This window comes from Ahaetulla prasina, chromosome 1 (assembly GCF_028640845.1).
Source record: "Ahaetulla prasina isolate Xishuangbanna chromosome 1, ASM2864084v1, whole genome shotgun sequence".
NCBI classification, from domain to species: Eukaryota; Metazoa; Chordata; class Lepidosauria; order Squamata; family Colubridae; genus Ahaetulla; species Ahaetulla prasina.
In genome coordinates this window covers 95,997,605-96,021,991 of record NC_080539.1, presented here as the reverse complement: position 1 = coordinate 96,021,991, position 24,387 = coordinate 95,997,605, and the positions used below count along the sequence as shown (strand labels likewise).

Below are 24,387 nucleotides of genomic sequence, written 5' to 3'. Positions count from 1 at the left end.
TATTTCATTTAGCCAACATCCCCAAGAGTTTGGTCTTTTAATGAAATAGTAAAATCTATAGAATTGAGAGAAATACCTAAGGAAATTATCATACACAATTATCATACACAACAAGAAGGAGAAATTTATACCTGATTGCTGATCAACAACAATTGATTGTTGATACGTGTTGTTTGCCAATATTTGAATTAGTATTTTTTGACAAAGAGAAAAGGAAAAAAGACTCTTAAACAGTTACTGTTTCTTAACATTGTTTGATGGAATTTTAATATTGTATTACATTTCAATACAGCTGACAAATAATTTGGGGGATATCTGAGAGAGTCTTGAGAAACTCCCAGGGTTCTAGGATCATGCTTAAGTACCACTGATATAGACTATTCTCTTTGTGCTGAGGTTTGTATAGTGCATTTTATAAATTCTTTCATACCCATATTGTGTTTTACCTTTTGCAGTGGATACACATAGACAAGAGGGAAGCCCATGTGTCCTTAAGTGTTTTCAGCTGTTCTTCAATCGCAGATGCTCCTTCTACTGACGTACTTTGCAAAACAGATTCTCCTCTTGTCACCACCATTTTCATTTGAATTTCTTTCTCTTGCTTTAATGAAAGGATTGCCTGAAAAGCAAAGAGACCCTGTTTATATTCTTATTGTGATCCTGTACCTTTTTCCAATTATTTATTTATATATTTGTGTCCCATCTTTATTATTTGTAGCAATAGCACTTAGATTTATATACCACTTCACAGTGGTATACTGTGGTTTTACAGCATATTGGCTGTAAATGGCTTTACAGCCCTTTCTAAGCAGTTTACAGCATATTGCCCCCAACAATCTGGGTCCTCATTTTACCAACCTCAGAAGGATGGAAGGCTGAGTCAACCTTGAGTCTGGTGAAATTCGAACTGCCAAATTTCAGGCAGCCAGCAGTCAGAAGAAGTAGCCTGCAGTACTACATTCTAACCACTGCGCCACGGCGGCTCATGTACAAATAATTTAAGGTGGCGAACAATCCAATATACCATCCTCCTATTTTCTTAAATATTTCCTCGCTTTCCTCACTCACCACTCTTTTTAAGGGCTTTCTAAACAGGAAATTTGATTTAAAAAAATGTTGAGGAAAATGTTATTAGTGAAAAAAATTAACAAAACTGTATTTTCGGAAAGAATATTTACGGTTTTCTAGAAATAAAGGAGTTTTTATGTGTTGTACTCACTGATACCTGGGTGTTTCAGCAATTAAGAAAGGACAATGAGACTCCTGTACATAGCAGTATTTTTGGTCAATTAAAAGTCTGCTCCAATAGACTTTAAAAACAAACAAACCCTTAGGTAGTCATAATTACCTGAGAAACCACATTAATTACTACAAGTTATTGATTACCATAAAGCAATCCGCAATTTCAATATGGGAAACAGAATTCAAATGTTTAAATAAATAAAAAAGGAAAACTTATAAAGGTACAGTCCTGGGGATTTATACTTTGGGAGTCAGGTTCTTTAGACCATACATGTGTCTATAGCATACTGACCCCAAATCCCAACTGTTTGCAAACAATCAAATAGTTTATTGAATAAGACTCCAACTATTTCAACAGTAAGATGATTTTATATATATAAACTCTTGGAAAAAAATACATACATAATTGTATAATTTTATATAATCCATTTTACACTATTAGAAAACATAATATAAATCAATGAATAAAAACATTTAGAATGGAAATCCTGACATGTAGGATTCTTTGACATCTTATCTGCTTACCTCAAGCTTTGCCATTCTATTATCAAGGGCGTTTTTGTCTGCCGTGGGACAGCAGTAAGATTCAAGCACCTGAATTGTATCTGCCATCCAGTCCTGAAGCTCCTTCAGTCCATGAGAGAACTGTTGGTGCTCTGCTACTATTCTGTCCATTCTGGAGACCTTTTCCTTAAATTCATACAGATGTTAACATTACCAACCATTCAGATAATCTATCATTCCACTAGAGTTGAAAAAAAACCAGAAAGGGAAATCTCAGAAAACTAAGTTCAGAATGAGTAAATGGGCAAAATTTTAACTGCCCCATTTTTCCTCCTCTGTGTTTCTCCAGGATTCACATATTATTTATAGCACTGAATCCAAAACTAAAATTTGCTTGTAACTAGACTACTGTACATGTTTGACATATCTAATGAATGTGGCTGGGTGATTCTTCTGATTATACTTTTTAAATCCTTATTGCATTTATAAAAATCACATGTGGCAACAAGTTATGGATCGCAGTACAGATAATATTTACATATGCATTGGGTATACTTGCTAATTATATAGTATGCACATTTTATTCAGTTCGATATGCATTGTTTATCAATGGGATAGGCCTGCCCCCCCCCCCCGCCAGCAGAGTAGGCCTGCCGCAGATCCCATTGGTCAAGGAATTCCAGCAGATAGGGTCCTTCTCTGCTATGGCTCCAGCTCTTTGGAATATCTTACCTCCCCCCACCTCCCCCCCCCCCCCGTGAGATCTGCTCCCAACCTCCTGACCTTCCATAAAGGCCTGAAGATCTGGCTCTGCCAGCTGGCTTGGGGCCCCAATGAAGGAGTATCATGCTGGAGGTGGCTGATGAAACACTACTAGATCCCACATTACCCCTCCCCCATGAATCCTCCACTATATATATATGGTTTTACTGTTTTTAATGCTATATACTGCCCAGAGTTGCCTCATGCCGAGATGGACAGCAAATAAATTTAATAAATAAAATAAACTTATATGTGAACAGAATGGTAAACTGGTCTTCGTTTTATAACGATTTAGGAGAACATGCATTAAACAAGCAGTGTGTTCTTCTTTCTTCTGCTGGTTAGGCCTTGAATTTATTAGTTTTAAAGTTCACAATGTTCCTTTCTTACAAAATGATAACTGTCTGTATCCCGTTTCTTAATATAATGTTCCTCTTGATACGGTATGGCTTCAATTATACTGGTTTTAAAATAAAGATAGAAGCCATTTCATAAACAGATACGCAGCATTTCAGAAAGCAGGCTTCTATTTTTTACTAGAGTTGTTGCATAAAAGCACATATAGGAGCATTACCTTTGTTAGGTTGCTCAGAGCAAGATAGAAAGATGATAGCTGAGAAACTCTGTGCACAAAGTTTTTGCTGGCAGCTTGTTCTTCCCAAAGCTGCTGAGCTTTTTCTTTTAATCTGCTGAGCTGAGGCTCATTACATTTTATTTCTTCAAGGACAGACTGCAAAGCACAAGCACATATCTGTTTAGTACTAATGAGGGGGGAAAAAGGAGCAAGCAGCAAGAAAAGTAGATGGATAGAAAAGTTTTGTTAACGGACTTGGAAATGCTAAGCCTTTCCTAACGATCAGTTTCACACATGACAGTGTGTATTGTTTCTTCAGCAGGGGATTAAATACCTTTCCTCAAAATAGCGCTTCGGTTTCAAGCAGTTTTTCAGCAATCTAATTACAATACTTGTTAATGAAAAATAGGATAAATGCCCATGACATAAATATATTAATCGAGGTTATAAACATTTTATGAAGCCTAGTCTGTTGTTATTGATCAACATTCTCTCTCTCCCACACATGTTATTTTGAGCCCCATATTTAACACTGGGATTATAAAGTCAAGAACTTGAAATTTGGGTTTCTCAAAGTGCTAAACATGATATAAGGCCATTTTTTTTCTATGATATTGCCTAGTCCAGCGGTCAGCAACCCACGGCTCAGGAGCCGCATGTAGCTCCTTTATCCCTCTGCTGCGGCTCCCTGTTGTTGGTCAGCTTCACAATTGATAGGGTTTTCGGTTAGGACAGGGGGAGGAAAAAGGATGCTGTGCTAGGAGGAGACTATGGTGGGGGAACCGGACTTCCCTTCAGCAGAGGAAAAAGGATGCCATGCTAGGAGGAGACTCTATTATGGGGGAACTGGACTTTTGGTCAGCTCCAGAATTGAACGGGGGTTTCCAGTTAGGATCTTTGTGGATCTTTGAGTGTTCCCGAACCTTGGCCTAGTCGTTCCCGAACCCTGGCCTAGTCGTTCTGTGAACATTTTTCTTTGCCAAGAGTGAGGGATTCTTTTTGCAGTATCAAATTAAATATCCCCTTGTAGCAATGAAGATCACATAAGCACTGGATTGAATAGTCTGGTGTTCAAAAAGATTTGAACTTTGAAATGAGATTTGCTAGATTTTTCCACAACAGATAAAATGGTCTTTGGGCATGTTTTCAACTGATCATAAGAATCAGTTTGTACATAAGAACATATAACCTAAAGAAACATTGTAAGACAAGGAGACCCGAACTCATTGGTAGCCTCACACTCTAATGAATAGGGACATACAATTCAATTTTGCAGCTGCCAGGATTGTTGGATGAGCAGGTACAAAGATAGCCAGGGAATGATTGAAGCCTGGGAAACAGGCCCCTCATCAGTCAACATGAGTGCTGATTTACCACCAGTCTATCAAGTACTTAGAAGGCAAGGGCTGGGCAGCACAGGCAAGGGACAGCTAATGACGTAAAAGCCAGCCATCAAAACACCCCGATCAACATCTAAAAAGCCACTTACAACAGACACATACCACACACAGAAGAGTACACACACTGCTAGAGAGAAGTTATTTGAAGATGGGCTCCAGCACAAGTCCAAAAGCTTGGAAAACAAAACCTCTGGTCCCGGTGACCAAGCCAGACTGGATCCTGCAACTTCATCCTGGGACATGTGCATTTGCCTTCATTCGTAAAGAAATCTATTGGCCCCAAATATGCTTAAGTAAATAGAGATATCTTATCTTAATATTACCTGTAGATTCTGATGCTCTCTCTTTTTAGTGGAAAGGTCATGCAGATTATTATTACTGCTTTGCACGATTTCTTTGGTTTTATTTAACCAATCTTGAAGAGGTTCAGCACTTGTTTCAAAGTCTTTCATCTGTACCTTTAAATTCTAGAAAAAAAATCAGGATAGGAGCATTCATTGCTAGTCCATAATTTTGGATAAAGTATTTTCACCATACGCTTCAGTATCCAGAAGCACTATTAACTCTAACATTGTCATGAATGGGATCTCTGCTCCAGATGAGATATTTCTTTGCTTCAAGAAAGAGAACCAACATTCTATACTGACTGGCCCAAACTATTGAAACAGAATATATGTAAGACTGTCTTTAAAGTTCATCCAGAATCTTTAGTTAATTAAAAGATAAATTAACTTGCCAGACATATGGAACATATCTTCCCAGTATTAATTGGCTATATGGCCTCCCAGTCTTTTCAAAACCTAGTACAATCTTTGGTTACTAATCTGTAAAACACAACAAAGCTTGTGGATTTGAGAATCTATCTGCCTGGCTTTAGTAATTGTTCTCAGAAATTCTTCTTTGTATTTTCCAAAATACAATTATGTTAAAAGTGACCAAAAACAAAATGGCTTTAAAAACTTTATTAAAAGTCGAGACATAAGAGATATAGATAAAAGATAAGATCTATCATTTAGGCTTAATGTAGAATTAAGTGCAAGTACATTTAGAAGGAAAAGTTTAAAAAATGGTTTCAACTTATTGATTTCTTTTGTAATTGATCTCATACCTCTAAAGTTGTTTCCTTTTGGTGTAGAGTGGAAATAAATTTCTTCCAGTCCTCTTTAGCTGAGGCAATTTTGGTCTGAATGGATTTAACTTTTTCTTTAGGTAATACAGAACTTAACAGTTCTCCTTTGGATATCACTAAATTTAATTTATGTTGACCAGTCTCAGTTTCAGATAAGAATTCCTAAGCCAAAATACACACATATACAGACTAATGATAAAAGTAGTAAGTAATATGTACAAACACAACATTTGCTAAAGCTAACAAATAAAAAACTATAATTTACGTTGCTCGTGTAACCTTTTACACCTAAGATGTAGAAAGTTTCTCTCCAATTATTGAAAGCCGAGAGAGAACATCTAACATCTAATACTTTCCTTCTAAAAACTATTTTAATTACATTTTTAAGCCAATATTCTATCAATAGAAACCCCATTCTGCTTTGTTCCCTTTACTGCATTCATTAATACACATAAATAAAGACAATTTGGGGTTTTTTGGTTTTTTTTTTAATTTGCATTTATATCCCGCCCTTCTCCGAAGACTCAGGGTGGCTTACACTATGTTAGCAATAGTCTTCATCCTATTTGTAAATTTATTGTATCATTATCACACTATACATATGAAAAAACATTTTAGATTCAAAGCCAAATATTTCTGTGCTCGCTGAACAATGGGAAAAGTTAAAACGCAGATATTCCTCCGATTTGTATATTTTTAAATTGCTCATATACAAGCATAAATAAATAGTGGGTTCTCAGTGGTTCTGTAAGTATATTTTCTAAGTTATAAATAGCCTGGTTGTGAGGACGAAAAAATACATTAAAAAGTTATCTTTATATAATCAACACTTACAGAATCATGGTTATTCAGAATTGTACTTAAGGACTAGGAATAAAATAGTGTTTGTGGTGTGAACTAGTAGGCTCCACAAAATGTAAGTAATTTGGTAACTAGCAAAACATAGGTATGAATGAATCCCATTTTTTACTTGTTTTTTCTCATGGAGAGAACTGTTAAGTGTTCCCATAGGTATAGCAAGTTCCCAAAGTAAAGCACAGGTAGTCCTCGACGTATGGCCACAATTGAGCCCAAAATTTCTGTTGTTAAGTGAGATATTTGTTAAGTGAATTTTGCCCATTTTACGACTGTTCTTCCCACAATTGTTAAGTGAATCACTGCAATTGTTAAGTTAGTGACATGGTTGTTAAGTGAATTTGATTTTCCCATTGACTTTGTTTGTCAGAAGGCTACAAAAGGTGATCACATGATCCCAGGACACTCATAAATATGAACCAATTTCCAAGCATCTGAATTTTGAGCACATGACCATAAAGATACTATAAAGGTCATGTGAAAAATGGTCAGTGCCGTTGTAACTCTGGACATCACTAAACGAACTGTTGCAAGTCAAAAAGTATCTGTAAACTACCTGAGACTAATTTGTTTCTACTAAACACAATTCAAATTAGCCACAATTGTTCTGTATCCATATAACATGACAAGTTATGTTCTATCTACAATGAAAGCACAATCATTTGACTTCCTCAAATGCTATTTCATTGTGGGAAACAGGGGAAACAACCAGCAACACATCTGAATAGAAGCATTTTTTAATTGGATAATACTATGAAAAAATAACTTTTTGCTAAGGCCCATGGGGTATCTCATGGTTTTAGTTCCAGATTCTTTTCACAATAGTATAACAAGATTCAGACAGAAGCATTCCATTTTAAGTACATTTTATTAATGTTCTGAAAACGTTGGATTGAATTTGAAGAATTACCTGTATTTTTTGTATGTTAGCTGTAACATCACTGACATTTTGAGGCACATCAAAACATTTGGCAGTAGTGATTTTGGAATTGACCAGCCATTGCTGAAAATCTCTGAAGACTGCCCTGAATCTCTGTTGCAAGGCCTGCTCTTTACTTTGGCATCCCTTTGAAGCTTGTAGACAAAGACTTTGGGAACCATGTTAGACAAATGGAAATATAGATTGGGATTATATTAGGAAGGAAGAAGTAACTGCAACTTTTCACATGATGCACCAAGGAATGGCCTTTCAAGTAAGGGTGATGAATAATGAAAAAAATCATGTCTGATGTGGGCAACAAAATGAAAGTACATTCTTTTAAAAAAATATTTCACAAGACTACGAAATTTTAAAACTTGTTAGCGTTTTTATTTTGAATGTCATAAAATTTTGGAAAATAAACCAATTTTAGAAGACAGACAGACAGCTAGTATAGGTAGATTCTATTGATTGATAGATAGATAGATAGATAGATAGATAGATAGATAGATAGATGATACACGTGGGACATAAAATTATAGTACCTACAAGCACTACATTGCTTACCCCTGATTTATATGGTGGTTCTCAAAAACTTTCACTAACATTGTAATGATCCAAGAAAAAACATTGACAACATTACATCAGACTTTATCTCAATGATTATGTTGGCCCAGGGATTTTGAGAGTTGGACTTGTACTTATCTTAAGGTTATCAGGTTGAGAAAAGGTCATATGTGAACTTGATATTATATCAATATTCTAATATATCAATATTTATATAAGCTATTTATATAACAGATCAATAGAGGGTCTTCATGAGCTAAATCAGAACAAAATAGTGTCCCCTACATTGGCATCTGTTAGCTCAAAGAGAGATTCATTTTATTTTGTACTGGTGTAATATTTTAATTTGCTCTGAAACACATTTGTAAACAGTAATTACAGTATAGCAAAGCTTCGCAATGTAGGGGGGAAGTAGGATAACATTCTATTGGAAGCCCCTGATTTACAACCACAATTCTGTTGCTAAGCAAGGTGGTCATTAAGTGAGTTGCACCTGATTTTACAACCTTTTGCTGTGGTCATTAAGTGAATCATCACAGTCATAAAGTGAATTGTGCAAACATTAAACAAATTCAGCTTCCTCCATTGATTTTGCTTGTCAGAAGCCGGCTAGGAAAGTTGCAAATGTAACCCTGGGATGTTGTAACCATCATAAATACATGCCAGTTGACAAACACCTGCATTTTAATTATGTGATCATGGGGGGTGGGGGTACAACAGTCATAAGTACAATAAGAAGTCATAAGTTTCTTTTTTTAAGTGCTGTTCAAACTGTTCAACTGTTTGAACAGTTACTAAACCTACGGTCATAAATCAATAACTTCCTATATAGAAGATGGAAAACTTACCTATTATATTCTTTAAATAACTGGGAAACCTTTGCAGAATAGGTGCTCAAATCTTTGGAAAACCGGCAAAGATCATTTAATTGAATCTTAATATCATCATTAATTGACTCTGCCTTTGTTAGGGCATCTAGAGTTTCCTTTATAAAACAAAACCATAATGAAAAATTATAACAGCATAAGTGCTCTCACCATTTTCATATAAATTTTTTAAAAGTTTGATAGGATAGCAAAGTGCAAAGAGATCCTTGAAGTCCAACACATGATCTGACTTGTTTTAGGGGAGGTACAGTCAGTCAAACACATTATCTAAAAAAGCAAATTGGATACTATTTCTTAGATAAACCCCAGGTTTTTAAAAATTGAAAGTCACCTAGGCAAATCTTATTATTTTTTGGTAGATAAAAATTCAGTAATGAGATATATATTAGGAAAATGCTTTTTAAATTGCTTTTTAACCAAGTTTGATTAACCATGAAATCTACTAAAGGAACAAACTTATATAGACTACAGATTATTTTTCACTGAAGCAAGTAAAAAAAAATTATTGCTTTTTTGCATGTATTCTGGTTAATGTTAGGAGGAAAAATTAATAGCACATTTTGTTGTGAAAGAATAAATTCATGAACTGATTAATTGAATGTTCAGCTGATTGATCAGTGGAATCAGATTTGAAAGTATGGAGGTAGCCAATTAGCTCCAGTGGTTAAGATATCAGGCTAGAAACCAGGAGCCTGTGAGTTCTAGTCCTGCATTAGGAACAAAATCTGGCCAGGTGACCTTGGGCCAGTCACTCTCTGTCAACCCCATTTTACCTCACAGGGTTATTATAGGAAAAATAGGAGGAGGAGGGAGTATTAGATGTTTGTCACCTTGAGTTATTTACAAAAGTAATGGAAGTAATTATTCAAAGGTTCAATAAACCCTCTCAATTAAAAGAAAGTTAAAATAAAGTCAAACTCTACCCTCCTACGCATTTTTAAAATCAAATAATAATCCTGGAATCTGTTGAATAAAAATAATAAACCACAATTTTCTTCTACTGGCCATATGGACACGTGATAAACGCAGTAAGAAAGTACAAATGATATTCACAATTTAAAACAATTTTGACATTCTCTTCTTGGAAACACACCACTTTTAAGGAAGAAATATTTTAAGGAAGAGAGTGTAACTGCAAAATTGCAGCTTCTCGAGGCTTTTTGTATTGTTCCCATCTCCTTCCTCATCCATTGACAATTATCTTTAGGCAAGTTGAAATGAAATCTCATGGTTTTAAAATTGGTCAATTGGAAAGGAGTAATGGAATAAATTAGCCTGAACAAAAATAAGATTTAATCATAGTTTCCGAATTCCAGCTTTGATCAAAACCATGTTGTTCCACGTCCTTTCATGTGATGCTCCCCTAATTCTAAAATGAAGGCCTCCTTCTTCTGCACCCATAAAATTAGAGAAGCCATTACTGAACCAATGTTTTAAATGGAATGGAAATTGCTTTAATCATATAAATTGTTTAGGAACTTGTGACATAACTATTTTTCACATTTATTATTAAAGGTTAGTTTGATACCAAATTATTGTTTTTACAGGTAGTCCTCAACTTACAACCACACCTGAACCCAAAACTTCTGTTGCTAAGCAAGGCAGTTGTTAAGTAAGTTGTGTCCCATTTTTTGACCTTTTTGCTACAATTGTTAAGCAAATTACCACAACTGTTAAGTGATTCATACGGGCAGTAAGTGAATCCGGCTTTCCTCATTGACTTTGCTTGTCAGAAGCCAACTGAGAAGGTTACAAATGGTGATAATATGACCCTGGACTACTGCAACCATCCTAAATGCCAAGCAACCAAAATTTGGGTATGGGGATGCTACAACAGTCATAAATGTGAGAACTGGTCATTAGTCACTTATTTCAGTGCTTTGAATGGACATTAAACACAACCATGTTGGACAAATGTCCAAATATTCTAGGCTGGATTATTGCAATGCTCTCTACATGGGGCTGCCCTTGAGGTGCACCCGGAGGCTGCAGTTAGTCCAGAATGCGGCTGCGCGAGTAGTAACGGGAGCCGCTCGTGGCTCCCACGTGACATCGCTGCTCCGTAGCTTGCACTGGCTTCCTGTGGTCTTTCGGGTGAACTTCAAGATTTTGGTAACTATCTTTAAAGCGCTCCATGGCTTAGGACCCGGGTACTTACGAGACCGCCTGCTGTTACCCTTTGCCTCCCACCGACCCGTACGCTCTCACAGAGAGGGTCTTCTCAGGGTGCCGTCCGCCAAACAGTGTCGGCTGGCGGCCCCCAGGAGTAGGGCCTTCTCTGTGGGGGCAGTGACGCTCTGGAACGAACTTCCCCCTGGCCTGCGTCAAGTGCCTGATCTTCGGACCTTCCGTCGTGAGCTCAAAACATATCTATTTATTAAAGCGGGACTGGCATAATTTATGTTGAATTTTAAATTGGGTATTCTTAATATTTTTAAATTTTTAAATCTAAATTTTAATAATCAGCCTTTAAAATTTGCTCTTTTTAAATGTTGTTTTAAATTGTATATATTTTGTTTTTATTCTGGCTGTACACCGCCCTGAGTCCTTCGGGAGAAGGGCGGTATAAAAATTTAATAAAATAAAATAAATAAATAAATAAAAATAATTTTTCCCCTAAGAAGAGGAAGATTTCAATCCAATAGTCATTGGCTGGGTGTAATGCTCTCACACTTTAATTCCAAAGTGACAGGATAGTTTATAAAAGTCTTATTTCCCTTTGAACTACAGTTTCTCTAGCAGTGTTCAACATTCCTACAACACCTCCTTGTGCTTCGTTTAAATTCCAAAGGAATGTAGGGAACGTTTCTTATGGGCAGGAAGCAGGGGCAGTGAGGGCAGTTGTAGAATTTGGAAAAACAAAGAGCACTCATTGCTATCCCACAAAAACCAAGCAAACTATCAGAATATATTTTAAATTACACTAAGACTTACAAAATAAGCCTTTTTTCACCATACAAAAAGACTTATGCACACTATTGCGTAAAGCATCTTGAAAAACTGAATTAAGAATGGCTTCTATACGTTTATTTCTGCTTCTGCAAAGAGGCTCCACTTTTTCAGTTTTTAAAAGAGCAATGAAGTGCAATCTGAATAGACTCAGGAAGCTGTGAAATAATTCCACAACGCAAGTAACATCCTGCAGTTTTATATGTAAACGTAGGTGTTTTGAAATTGTAATGACTAATAGATGCATTTGAAATTTTGAAAACATTGTGGATGCATTCACAAAGTGGTTACTCTAAGAAATAGAAACAATTATGAAGCACTCATTTCTCCCAGCATGATGAGGCTGGAGTGTTCATTTCTATTTTCTCCCTTCTCTGGGCAGGTGGATAGTGCTAAAATGTAGCAGCACCTCATTATTTTTATTTTTGTGAATAGCTTATGAGACCTTCTGGGAACCAGAGGGCTTTTTTGGGGGGTAGGGGGGTTGGCAATAAAGATGCTACAGTACTGGCACATTTTGCTTTGAAACATTCTACTTTCTGAAACTAAAATACATACAACAAAAAAAAATACAAACGTAGGTGGAACAAGCACGAAGTGTGTTCCCTCCTTTAGACTCCATGCTGGAGAGTTTGTGCCAGTCCAGTGCTGCAATATATTAACTTTTCAGTCGAGAGAGCATTTAAAGTTCTTGTTTTGCAGTTGCTGTGCTCTGCACTGTTTTTGTTTGAATGAGAACTCTCTTCTGTCCATTAGCAACTTCGCTTTCCTCCCACTGCACCCCTCTGTAAAACACACACACACACACCCTCCAACGAAGTGTAGGACAGTCTCAAACACAAGAAAAGCAGTTTACCTTTTCTCGGTGCCAGTAATCAACCAGCTCTTGGTCTGTGTGCTTACTATCCAGAGGGGTCAGGCCTTCAGACCAGGTTGCAAGCAACGTGCTGAAGTGTTGCAAGGCCTCTTCCAGAAGAACAGCCTGGGCTGCAAACTCCTGCTCTGACCAGGCCATCTGACTCTCCAGTTCCTGCAGCCTGTTTCGGGACTGGAAAGCATTCTCTTCCCACTGCTTCCAGTCGGACTGGAGGGCCTGCATTTCGGCGTCCATGTCTTTGCACCCTTGAACGCTTGTGTTCTTTTTCACGGCAGGAGCCAGCGTTTGGATCCTGTGGAGGCGACCCTCACCAGTCTGTCTGGAATCTATCAGCTCCTGCAATGGAATATCACCATGGTAACTGAAATGGCCGGGATCCACTTCAGCCAAACAAGCAAAATGCAGCATTTTTACAGAGCTGTGAACTGCTCATTCCACAACCGTTGGCAGTTTCACCAAACTGTGTGCAAGCCGTGCTAAAATGTAAGGAAAAAGTAAAAACAGAAGCGCAGGCAGAAACAAAACAAAGGCAAACCATGACTAAACGAACAACAATCAACTTTAAAAGATACTTAAGAATTCTACCCGGGGGGTGGGGGGGAGAGAACATTTTCTGAGAAGTGCAGTACTGAGTTGGATTTTATTAAAATAAACAAGGTATTTGGTTGCTTTTAGAACAGTCATCAGTTTAAATGAACAATTTTGAGCTATAAGTTCAGAAGAGGCAATGAGAGATATACCAAAAGTATTTAAGCAACTCTGTTCACAATTTAGTATCATTATTTTAATGAGAAAAAATGTTCTTAATATATATTAAGCATTCTATGTAATACTTTGTTTAGGTATTAGCTAAAGTGCCAACATTGCTCCGTGTTTCTCTGAAAATATGACCCACCCCCAATAATAAGGCCAACCCTAATTTTTTAGGGGTGGGTCTAATATTACCCTACCCCAAAAATAAACCCGGGGGATAGGTGTGGCCAGCACGAGTAGCAGTGTGGGAGGTAGCAACTGTCTGGCTGCAGCTGCAGCCCGCTAGCCCCTTGGGGCAGCACAAATACCGCATTTGCTTTTCTCTTTCTGGGCGCACCAAAAGGTTTCCACAATTTTGGCCACTACTGTAATTAAATAGAACCATGTGCTCAGCTGACTATTAAAACAAATACATTGGATTTAATGATGATTTTCTATGGATAAAGGAGTCCTTCCATCTACAGGTATCCTGTTTTCCCCAAAATAAGACATCCTCTGATAATAAGCCCAATCGGGCTTTTAAGCATGTGGCAATAAGGCCAAGAGCTTATTTCAGGATTCAAAAAAATATAAGACAGGGTCTTATTTTCAGGGAAACACGGTAGTCCTCAACTTACCACTACAATTGGGACCAGAATTTGCATTGCTAACCAAGGCAATTGTTAAGTGAGTCATCCCTGATTTTATGACTTTTTTTGCCATGGTTGTGAAGCGAATCACTGCAGTTGTTAAGTGAATCGTGTGATTGTTAAATGAATTCAGTTCCCCCCCCTTGACTTTGCTTGTCAGAACTGACTGGGAAGATTGTAAATTATGATCACCGAACTCTGGGACGCTGCAACTGTCATAAATTCATGGCAAGCAGCCAAATTTGATCACGTGACTGTAGGGATGCTATGACAGATACAAATGTGAGGACCAGTCATTTCTTTTAGTGCCATTGTTACTTTGCACAGTACCTAAATCAATGACTGTAAGTCAAGGACTATCTATATATAAGATTTTTCATCTAATAGAGAATCTCACTGGCAAAATAAAAGCATTTTTTTTTTTTTTGCAAAAGTCCCTTTCTTGATCCTGTGGAAAATATTACTGAGAGAAAGAGAACAAGAGAATTCAGTGCCTTCCATTCTGCTGCAGGAAGACAGTCAGAGGAACTAAACAGTGCCCAATCTGGTTCTAAAGAAATTAGAGGGTTTTTTAAAAAAATAATTAAAGCTCATTATATGAACTTCTTAGCACACATATACAAAAGTTAATAATGAAACTACGAAACAATTTCTCACATTGATTTTGGCTAATTTTTTTTGTATGGCAGACAAATCTCCTGATGTATCCGACCAGCGGTGAAGCTCTTCTTTTGCTGAATGAAGCCAGTCGGAAAATTCATGCACTGCATCAAGGTATAGCAAATGGTCTTTTACAATATCTTCGGCTATTTTCATTTTTTCCTGTAAATCAAAAAGACACTGTTCAAAACTGAGTTTAAGGAATTGAAACTATTTCTGCTTGACGCAATCAACCCAGGTTTGTTTATTTGAATATAGCGTGAAGAGAAGTGGTCTACTACCACCATTATTTTTTCCTAATTATATTGTTGGCTAAAAATCACTAATATCATCTAGCACTTTGTACACTGCAAAATTGATTTAAAAATATTATGAACACTGCTTCCTCAGTCTCACCAGAAGGCAACATTTAAGGGAAGAGGCCAGTGGTGGGTTTCAATTTTTTTTAACTATCGGTTCTCTGGGCATAGCATGGCTTGGTGGACGTGACTTGGTGGGTGTAGCAGGGGAAGGATACTGTAAAATCTCCATTCCCACCCCACTTCAGGGGAAGATTACTGCAAAATCCCCATTTCCTCCCCATCTGCTGGGACTTGGGAGGCAGAGGATAGATGGGGCCAGTCAGAATTTTTACTACCGGTTCTCCAAACTACTCAAAATTTCCACTACCAGTTCTCCAAAACTGGTCAGAATCTGCTGAAACCCACCTCTGGAAGTGGCCCAGAATTTGCCTATCCTATCTGATCTTGTATCATTTCAGGGAGAGATGATCATGCAATTGTCTGGCCTTTTGTTATGTAGAGCTATAAATGCAATAACCAGCACCTGGAATTTTACCCATGAAGAAGAGATGCAATAAAAAATATGTAAACACTAACTTATTACAGTCAAAGAGCTTTTTACACCTTAGTCATTCAACTTCAGAGACTGAATAGCTTCTTTGTTCATTAGACCCTGGAAATTTTTTGAATGTTCTGTATTGATAGTTTTCCAGAATTGTAACCATTGCATGGACTAAGATATTCTTTGCATCTTTCTTCTAAGTTTGAATTGGTAGCTTTCCAAAATGTAGTTAAATATCATAAAAGAAATGACATACAAGCATTGGGTTTTCCTCATTATTCAGTTCTCTGTTCAATTTGTGATCTGTCTTCTATTCTCTTCCTGTTATCTGTTCTATGCTCTCTCCCCTTCCTTTGTTATATTTTAGTTGTTTTTGTGACTTTGACCCTACTTGTTTAATTTTGGGTGATAGTTATGTTGGATTGTTGCTATTTTTTTCCTATGAGATCTCTAGTTCTATTTCAAATCAGAGACCAGAACCACACTAATTTATGTTTAATGTCAATTACAAATGACTGGATTGAATTAATAAGTTCAGCTGATTTAAAAAGCACAATACAGTTTAGCATAATGTGGGAATCCTGTCAGATTCATTGGATTTGTTTTGTAATTCATATAATTGTGTTGACTACATAATTATATTAGCATACATTTTAACCTTTAAACCTTTTTGATTAACACTTCTGTAATTCTGGGTGGCCTACATATTATAAAATCTTCACCTTAGCAACTGTTGCAATATTTGTGAATTGTGTTTTCAACTCCTCTTGAGCAGTTTCTCCAAAAGAATCATCCTGTGTTTTCTCGTGCAGTTCTCGGGCTTTTACTATGAGCTGGTGTAGATCATTAGAACGTTCTTCTGCTTCTGAAACAATAGCTTGGGAGCAATCCAGCTGAGAAAATTTCTCTTTCAGGCCATTCTGAGGTTCCAAAGGCTCTTTCAATTTCTGATCTATTGAATCCAACCAGTGGTCCAGCTGACTTTTCTTCTCCAGGTGGCAATTCCACTGATTTATCACAAACTCCAACAAGCTTAATAAAACAGAAACATAGAAATCAAAATATGAAAAGTTCTTAGGGAAATAAATTGAGTTTAAACATCAAGAATGTTGCAAAATGTATGCCCCAGTATGATTTTGTTTGTAGGTAAGCAGTCATCAGGAGTATGGGGGAAGGAAGAAAAGGCTTCCCAAATGATTCAGGATCAAAAAGGGGGGGTTAATAAATCTTACTGCAAATTTTATATAAAATAGTGCCCTCCCCCTTCCCTTCTCTTCCTTTTTCTTAACAACATTTCTGTTGGGGGGGGGGAAGAATGAAGACTAATACTGCCATTTCTTTAATTCATTCTTCTTAATACTGGATTTGAGATGGGTTTTCCAGGAGCTCTCTGTGTCTCACATTACACTTTTGCAATTTCCTAATTTCCTAATCCCAATCCCAATAGTCCTAATTTCCTCTAGTGAGGAGGAAAGTACAGTCAAATGAAAAAAAGGCAGTAAAACTTCCTTTTATGAATTTCCCCTTATCATTAATCTTGGGTTCTAAGCAATTCATTATTATTTCATAAAGTGTCCTCTGAATGAAAATAAAAATATCAGAATGAAAAGCAGCAACATAAAGGTTTACCTTTGACAGCTCACCGAGGTGCTGACAATGCTGGCCCAGAGGTCTTTTAATCTTTGCAGCTGGCTCTGAATCACTTTCTGTCCCTCTTCATTACTTGTCTTAAGGGCTTGTTCAGCTTTGCCAATGGCCATGTTCAACTTGACTTCTCCTTCTCCTTTCATTAATAGGATTTCCTAGGACACAAAAGTTCCAGGTCAACACTTTACAGAAAAAAGGAATGCCTATCCAACATCTTTTGCATTGTTTTACCTGTTCTGCAGGTATGACAAAATGCAAAAGATTTTTACCCATGTAGCTTTTTCCATGGGAAATATAGTAACCTAGTTTTTGCTTCCTGTTGACTGTCCCTTATAGGATTATCATGTATTTGCTATTATGAAAGACTTAGTAGTGATCTTGAAATAATACTTTGGGAATAAATGGGTTGTTGGTGACAAAAACTCATGGATATTTTCTTATTTGGAAATCAATATTGGGTTGACATTTTACCACTGATGATTGTCATCATTTCTGATGTTCATAATCATTTCATGATGACATTTAAATTTCTGCGGTGTTAAAATGATGCCATTTTTACTCTTTAAAAATGTTTTGTGTTAACTTTTATCCAACTATTACAAGACTGAAAAATAAAAGTAAATATAAAGGACAAAATAGAAAAATTTGATGGAAATATAATTTAACTACCTTGTTGGTTTATTTCCTGCCTTTAACTCAAGGTGGTAAACATATTCAACACACCTTCCTCCCAGGGGTGGGATTCAGCTGGTTTGCACCAGTTCAGGTGAACTAGTAGTTACGGCCAGCAGCTGGGCTTGCCCAACCGTCCCAGTGCTATCCCGTCTTATACAATCACCATGGTTTTGATGCACCATTTATTTATTTATTTATTATTTACATTTTTATACCACCCTTCTCCGAGGACTCAGGGCGGTGTACAGCATAGATAAAACATAAGTACCAAAAAAAATTAAAATACATTAAAAATCTAATTCGATAGGCTGAATATTTAAAATAAGTGTATAAAATTTTAAATAAATTAAACCCCTTAAAAATCCCACTAACAAACCCACAATTAAAATTTATCATTAGGCCAGCCCTGCTTGGTGAAAGAAAAAAGTTTTGAGCTCGCGCTTAAAGGTCCGAAGATCAGGGACAAGACGTAGCCCCACGGGTAATTCATTCCACAGGGCCGGAGCCCCACAGAGAACGCTCTTCCCCTGGGGGCCGCCTGCCAACACTGTTTGGCCGACGGCACCCTAAGGAGGCCCTCTCTGTGAGAGTGCACTGGTCGATGACAGGCTACTGGCGGCAGCAGGCGGTCCCGTAAATATCCTGGTCCCATGCCATGGAGCGCTTTAAAGGTGATGACCAAAACCTTGAATCGCACCCGGAAGACCACCGGCAGCCAGTGCAGCCTGCGCAGGAGAGGTGTTACATGGGAGCTATGCAATGCTCCCTCTATCCCCCGCGCGGCCACATTTTGTACCAGTTGGAGCCTCCTGGTGCTCTTCAAGGGGAGCCCCATGTAGAGAGTATTGCAGTAATCCAGGCCGGAAGTAATGAGGGCATGAGTGACTGTGCATAAAGAGTCCCAGTCAAGGAAGGGGCGCAACTGGCGGATCAGGCGAACCTGATAAAAAGCTCCCCTGGCGACGGCCGTCAAATGGTCTTCTAAAGACAGCCGTGCATCCAGGAGAACGCCTAAGTTGCGCACCGATTCCCTGGGGGCCAACGATTTGCCCCCCCCCACAGTAAGCGATGGAATTAGCTGACTGTGGCGAGATGATGGTATCCACAGCCACTCCGTCTTGGATGGGTTGAGTCGGAGTCTGTTCGTCCCCATCCAGATCAAGGCACCGGGTTATCACATCAACGGCTTCGTTGGGGTGGTTCGGGGTGGAAATGTACAACTGAGTGTCATCAGCGTACAGTTGACAACTCACCCCGAAACCACGGATCTCCCCCAGCGGCTTCATGTAGATGTTGAACAGGAGAGGCGAGAGGATCGACCCCTGTGGCACCCCACAAGTGAGTTGCCTAGCGGTCGACCTCTGCCCCCGTCAAAAACCATCTGCGAACAGTGCCCCCCACTCCCAGACCCTCCAACCGTCGCAGCAAGATACCATGGTCGATGGTATCGAAAGCTGCTGACAGATCTAACAGGACAAGAACAAAGGAACAACCTCTGTCCCGTGCCCTCCAGTGATCATCAACCAACGTGACCAAAGCCATTTCCGTGCTGTACCCAGGCCTGAAGCCGGACTGGCACGGGTCTAGATAGACAGTTTCCTCCAGGTACCGGGGAAGCTGCCATGCCACCACACTCTCAACAACCTTCGCCACAAAGCATGCAAGGCACACGTGTGAGCAATGCTATCCTGTCCTATACAATCGCTGTGTTTTTGATGCAGCATGCATGTGCACAAGACGTGCACGAGCGCTCACATTTTAGATTCAGGGTAAACTGGTTGTTAAATTATGTGAAGCCCGACCTCTGCTTCCTCCTCCTATTTTCCCCACAACGATAACCCTGTGGGTGAGCTGGACTGAGAGAAAATGACTGGCCCAAGGTCACCCAGCAGGCTTGCAAGTCTGGTCCTGGCTGGTTAATCACTGACTCTGGGAAATGGTTTCAGTTTTACCTAAACTTCAGTCAAAATATTATTAAGACAAAAGTACTTTGAAGACAGTTCTTCTATTCTGTTGCTATTTTACCTGAATTTGGAGGTGTCGTTTCTCCAAGGTCATTTTGTCCCCAAGGGTGCCCTCAGCACAGCTGAGTTTTCCTTGAACATCCTTCACCCAGGTCCACATATCCTGCAGAGCTTCTTCCAAAGTCTGGTGATCTTGGAGAGCTATCTGAGAGAGCCGTAGCTTCTCCTTTACGTCCTTGATTAAATTCTGATAAGCAGAAAATTGCTGAGAGGCCAGACGAACCTCCATTCCAGTACTGTAGTCTTTCTCACTTAAAAACTGTGCCTTTTGAGAGAGTTTATCAAAGGATTCTCTAAAGAAAAAATGCAAAAAGAAAAAAAAACCTTGCGTTATAAATGCATCCATAAATATATAATTTTGAATACATAGAGACAAACCATGCTATTGCAGATAGATATATGAATATAGTTCAGATATGAAAGCTATTAGATTCACACAAAAGATAAAATCACAATCATTACAATCATAAAAATTTGGAACTTGCTAGAAAATGTTAAATTCTATTCCCAGTCCCTAATATGAGCACTGACTCTCAGGTAACTTAAATTACTACCTTGCTGTTTTGTTTGAAGTGATTAATTAACAGCAACAATATAAGCACTGTATCAGTCAGTTGTAATGAATACAGCCGAAAAAGTGGCAATCGGTGCTTTGAATGTGCATTATGATGAAATCATCCTTTTTCAGAGATTCTAGGAAAAACTGGTATAAAAATTACACGCCTCACATTCAAACTATATGAATTACTTTCACTTATTTCTCAATAGAAAAATGTGAATTGTCCCTTGTAAAATAGTTCATTGTTAGAACCAAATTCAAACCCCCCTTATTTATTGAATTCTGTGAATAATGTAGCTTGCAGAGCTGTAGTTTTCTGTCGCTGTACTTCAGAACAGCCAAAATACACAAACAAAATGTAGGGTAAATTGTTATAATCATATGGCTGATTAAAAAAAAAAGAATTAGTTAATAAATACGCTTTTATACCTTGCAAGCAGAAGTTCTTCCAAAAAGGCTTCTACCTTCTGTACCTCGTCTTTCTTATCTGGGATGTGCTGTTTGTGTTCCCCTAGAGCTTCTGTATTTATCCTTTCTTCCTTTTCATGAAGCCATAAACTCCAGCTCTTGCATTGGTCCTCAAAACTGTAATAAAACAAGCAAATAAAACAATACCACTATTGTTGGATAAATGCAGGATGCAACATGCACCTACTTCATCTAGATGTGACTTAGAAAGAACGCTGATGTTTTGAACAGCCCTGACCAAAAACATACTTCTCTATAGCTGTAAGTATTCTAAAAATACTTAGCAAGCATCTAAATATGGCAAAGCAAACCATGAGAATTATTGTAACTCTGGAACTTTACCAATTCTAAACTGGCACAGTGTGCATTTATTATCACAGTCAAGGAAGAAAGTAAAGACACTGCAAAGATTGTTCCCGAAACATTCAAGCAATTAAACCTTCATACGATAATTATGTGAGCAGCAAAGGAGGTCCGTTATGCTTCTGCTCTTCTACTACACATCACCAACAGCTCTGTCTCCCTCCTCCAGTGCATATAGTGGGTGGAATGCTCTAAGTAGGGTTGTAAATCATACAGAGATTCTGTACAGTGGGAGCTTCCTCTCCAAAAAGCAGATGGCAAGAAGGATGGCAACATATCTCCAGCCAAATTTCTATGTGTTTCTGATCCTGTAGAAACGAACACTCAATACTACCTTGTCTCCACCAGATAAATTATGCATTTTACTGAAAATATTACCTTCTAAATCTCTAGTTGAAACAAAAAAAAAATGCAATAATGCATCTTACAGAACATTCACACTGCCATTGTGTTGGCCATTATTCCCTTTTTTTCCAATTATATCCTAAAACTACAATTGAAGATGGCCAGACATAAATGTGCAGTCCTTACTGAGGCTATTTTGTATTTTTTTCCATTTAATTTAGGTATAGCATAAGGAACATATCTATATACTACGTCAAATATGGCTATCTGAAACTTACCTTTCCAACTCTGCAATGCATTCTTCCAAAGCTTGTTTATCTTTCAAACATTGTTTTAGAAATGCTTCAAAGTCCTGATGAGCTTTAGATATCTGTTCTTGAATACCATTCACAGATGGTTTAGGCAAGTAAGTACACAAATTTTCTCCTTCCTGGCAGGCTGACTCCAGTTTAACCTTTCCTTCATTAAAAGAGTCTAGTACTTTCTGAGTAAAACAAATACACACATTTATAAGGGATGAGAAGGCAAATAGATATGAAGAGACTTAATTTTTATTTTGTATTTAACTTTCAAGAAGCAAAACTACAACAATCTACATTGTTAATCTATGCATGTAAGAAATTAATCCATGTTGAATAATAATATAGTAGTAATAACAGTAATATTTATTGAAGGTATTAGAATAAATAATTGGAATGTATTTTTATTTTATTATTTATTTATTTTATTTTATTAAACTTCTATACCGCCCTTCTCCCGAAGGACTCAGGGCGGTTCACATAAAACAATATTCATAATACAATTAAAAATACTATAAAAATCTAATTAAATTTTGGCTCCCATTAAAACTGTTAAAACGATAATAAAATCCCAATTAAAAAACCATAATAAAATTAGGCCAACCCTGCGTGATGAAACAAGAAGGTCTTGAGCTCGTATTGGAAGGTCCGGGGATCAGGGAGTGATCGTAACCCCGGAGGAAGGTCGTTCCAGAGGGTAGGAGCCCCCACAGAGAAAGCTTTCCCCCTGGGGGTTGCCAGCCGACATTGTTTGGCTGACGGCACCCTAAGGAAACCCTCCCTGTGGGAGTGCACAGGTCAATGGGAGGCTATCGGTGGCAGCAGGCGGTCCCGTAATAATAATAATAATAATAATAATAATAATAATAATAATAATAATAATAATAATAATAATAATAATAATAATAATAATAATAATAATTTAATTTGTATACCGCCCTTCTCCTGAAGGACTCAGGGCGGTTTACAGCCAAGATAAAAATAGTAAAGACAAATACAATACTAAAAACATACATTAAAAAACTTACTAAATTTGGCCCAATGTTTAAAATACAATCAATCCTGATAAAAATTAATAAAATTAAAACCCATAAAATCAACTAAAAATTAAAGTTCAAGCCAGTCCAGCGAGACGGAATAGATAAGTCTTAAGTTCGCGGCGAAAGGTCTGAAGGTCAGGTAGTTGTCAAGTCCAGGGGAAGTTCGTTCCACAGGGTAGGAGCTCCCACAGAAGGTCCTTCCCTGGGGTCGCCAGCCGACATTGTTTGGCTGACGGCACCCTAAGGAAACCCTCCCTGTGGGAGTGCACAGGTCAATGGGAGGCTATCGGTGGCAGCAGGCGGTCCCGTAATAATAATAATAATAATAATAATAATAATAATAATAATAATAATAATAATAATAATAATAATAATAATAATAATAATAATAATAATAATTTAATTTGTATACCGCCCTTCTCCTGAAGGACTCAGGGCGGTTTACAGCCAAGATAAAAATAGTAAAGACAAATACAATACTAAAAACATACATTAAAAAACTTACTAAATTTGGCCCAATGTTTAAAATACAATCAATCCTGATAAAAATTAATAAAATTAAAACCCATAAAATCAACTAAAAAATTAAAGTTCAAGCCAGTCCAGCGAGACGGAATAGATAAGTCTTAAGTTCGCGGCGAAAGGTCTGAAGGTCAGGTAGTTGTCGAAGTCCAGGGGGAAGTTCGTTCCACAGGGTAGGAGCTCCCACAGAGAAGGTCCTTCCCCTGGGGGTCGCCAGCCGACATTGTTTGGCTGACGGCACCCTAAGGAGTCCCTCTCTGTGAGAACGCACAGGTCAGTGGGAGGTACCAGACGGCAGTAGACGGTCCCGTAAATATCCCGGTCCTAAGCCATGGAGTGCTTTAAAGGTGGTAACCAATACCTTGAAGCGCACCCGGAAGACAACAGGCAGTCAGTGCAGTCTGCGCAGGATAGGTGTTACACCGCTCCCTCTATCACCCGCGCAGCTGCATTCTGGACTAACTGGAGCCTCCGGGTGCTCCTCAAGGGGAGCCCCATGTAGAGAGCATTGCAGTAATCCAAGCGAGAGGTAACAAGAGCATGAGTGACTGTGCATAAGGCATCCCAGTCAAGGAAGGGGCGCTCCCCTGCCAACACCATCTGCGACCGATCAGCGAGATAGGAGGTGAACCACCGAAAAACGGTGCCCCCCCTCCCAATCTCTCCACTCGTCGCAGCAGGATACCATGGTCGATGGTATCAAAAGCCACTGAGAGGTCTAAAAGGACCAGGACAGAGGAACAACCCCTATCCCAAGCCCTCCAGAGATCATCCACCAATGTGACCAAAGCCGTCTCCGTGCTGTACCCAGGTCGGAAACCGGACTGGAACGGGTCTAAATAGACAGTTTCATCCAGGTACTGAGGGAGCTGACGTGCCACCACACTCTCAACAA

At 38.2% G+C, this 24,387-nt stretch overlaps 1 protein-coding gene across 1 annotated transcript in view; it reads right to left on the bottom strand.

Moving 5' to 3' along the window:
- Window positions 1-24,387, bottom strand: part of SYNE1 (spectrin repeat containing nuclear envelope protein 1) — a 363,177-nt gene that overhangs the window by 193,628 nt on the left and 145,162 nt on the right. Inside the window, exons 48-61 of the mRNA XM_058172424.1 lie at window positions 21,910-22,115; window positions 20,885-21,040; window positions 19,898-20,189; window positions 17,180-17,352; window positions 16,273-16,582; window positions 14,705-14,869; window positions 12,645-13,001; window positions 8,801-8,937; window positions 7,377-7,554; window positions 5,591-5,773; window positions 4,806-4,949; window positions 3,083-3,238; window positions 1,768-1,932; window positions 447-619 (exon numbers count right to left, since the gene is read on the bottom strand). Of these exons, the coding sequence (XP_058028407.1) occupies window positions 447-619; window positions 1,768-1,932; window positions 3,083-3,238; window positions 4,806-4,949; window positions 5,591-5,773; window positions 7,377-7,554; window positions 8,801-8,937; window positions 12,645-13,001; window positions 14,705-14,869; window positions 16,273-16,582; window positions 17,180-17,352; window positions 19,898-20,189; window positions 20,885-21,040; window positions 21,910-22,115 (2,795 nt within the window). The remainder of the gene's footprint in view (window positions 1-446; window positions 620-1,767; window positions 1,933-3,082; window positions 3,239-4,805; window positions 4,950-5,590; window positions 5,774-7,376; window positions 7,555-8,800; window positions 8,938-12,644; window positions 13,002-14,704; window positions 14,870-16,272; window positions 16,583-17,179; window positions 17,353-19,897; window positions 20,190-20,884; window positions 21,041-21,909; window positions 22,116-24,387) is intronic.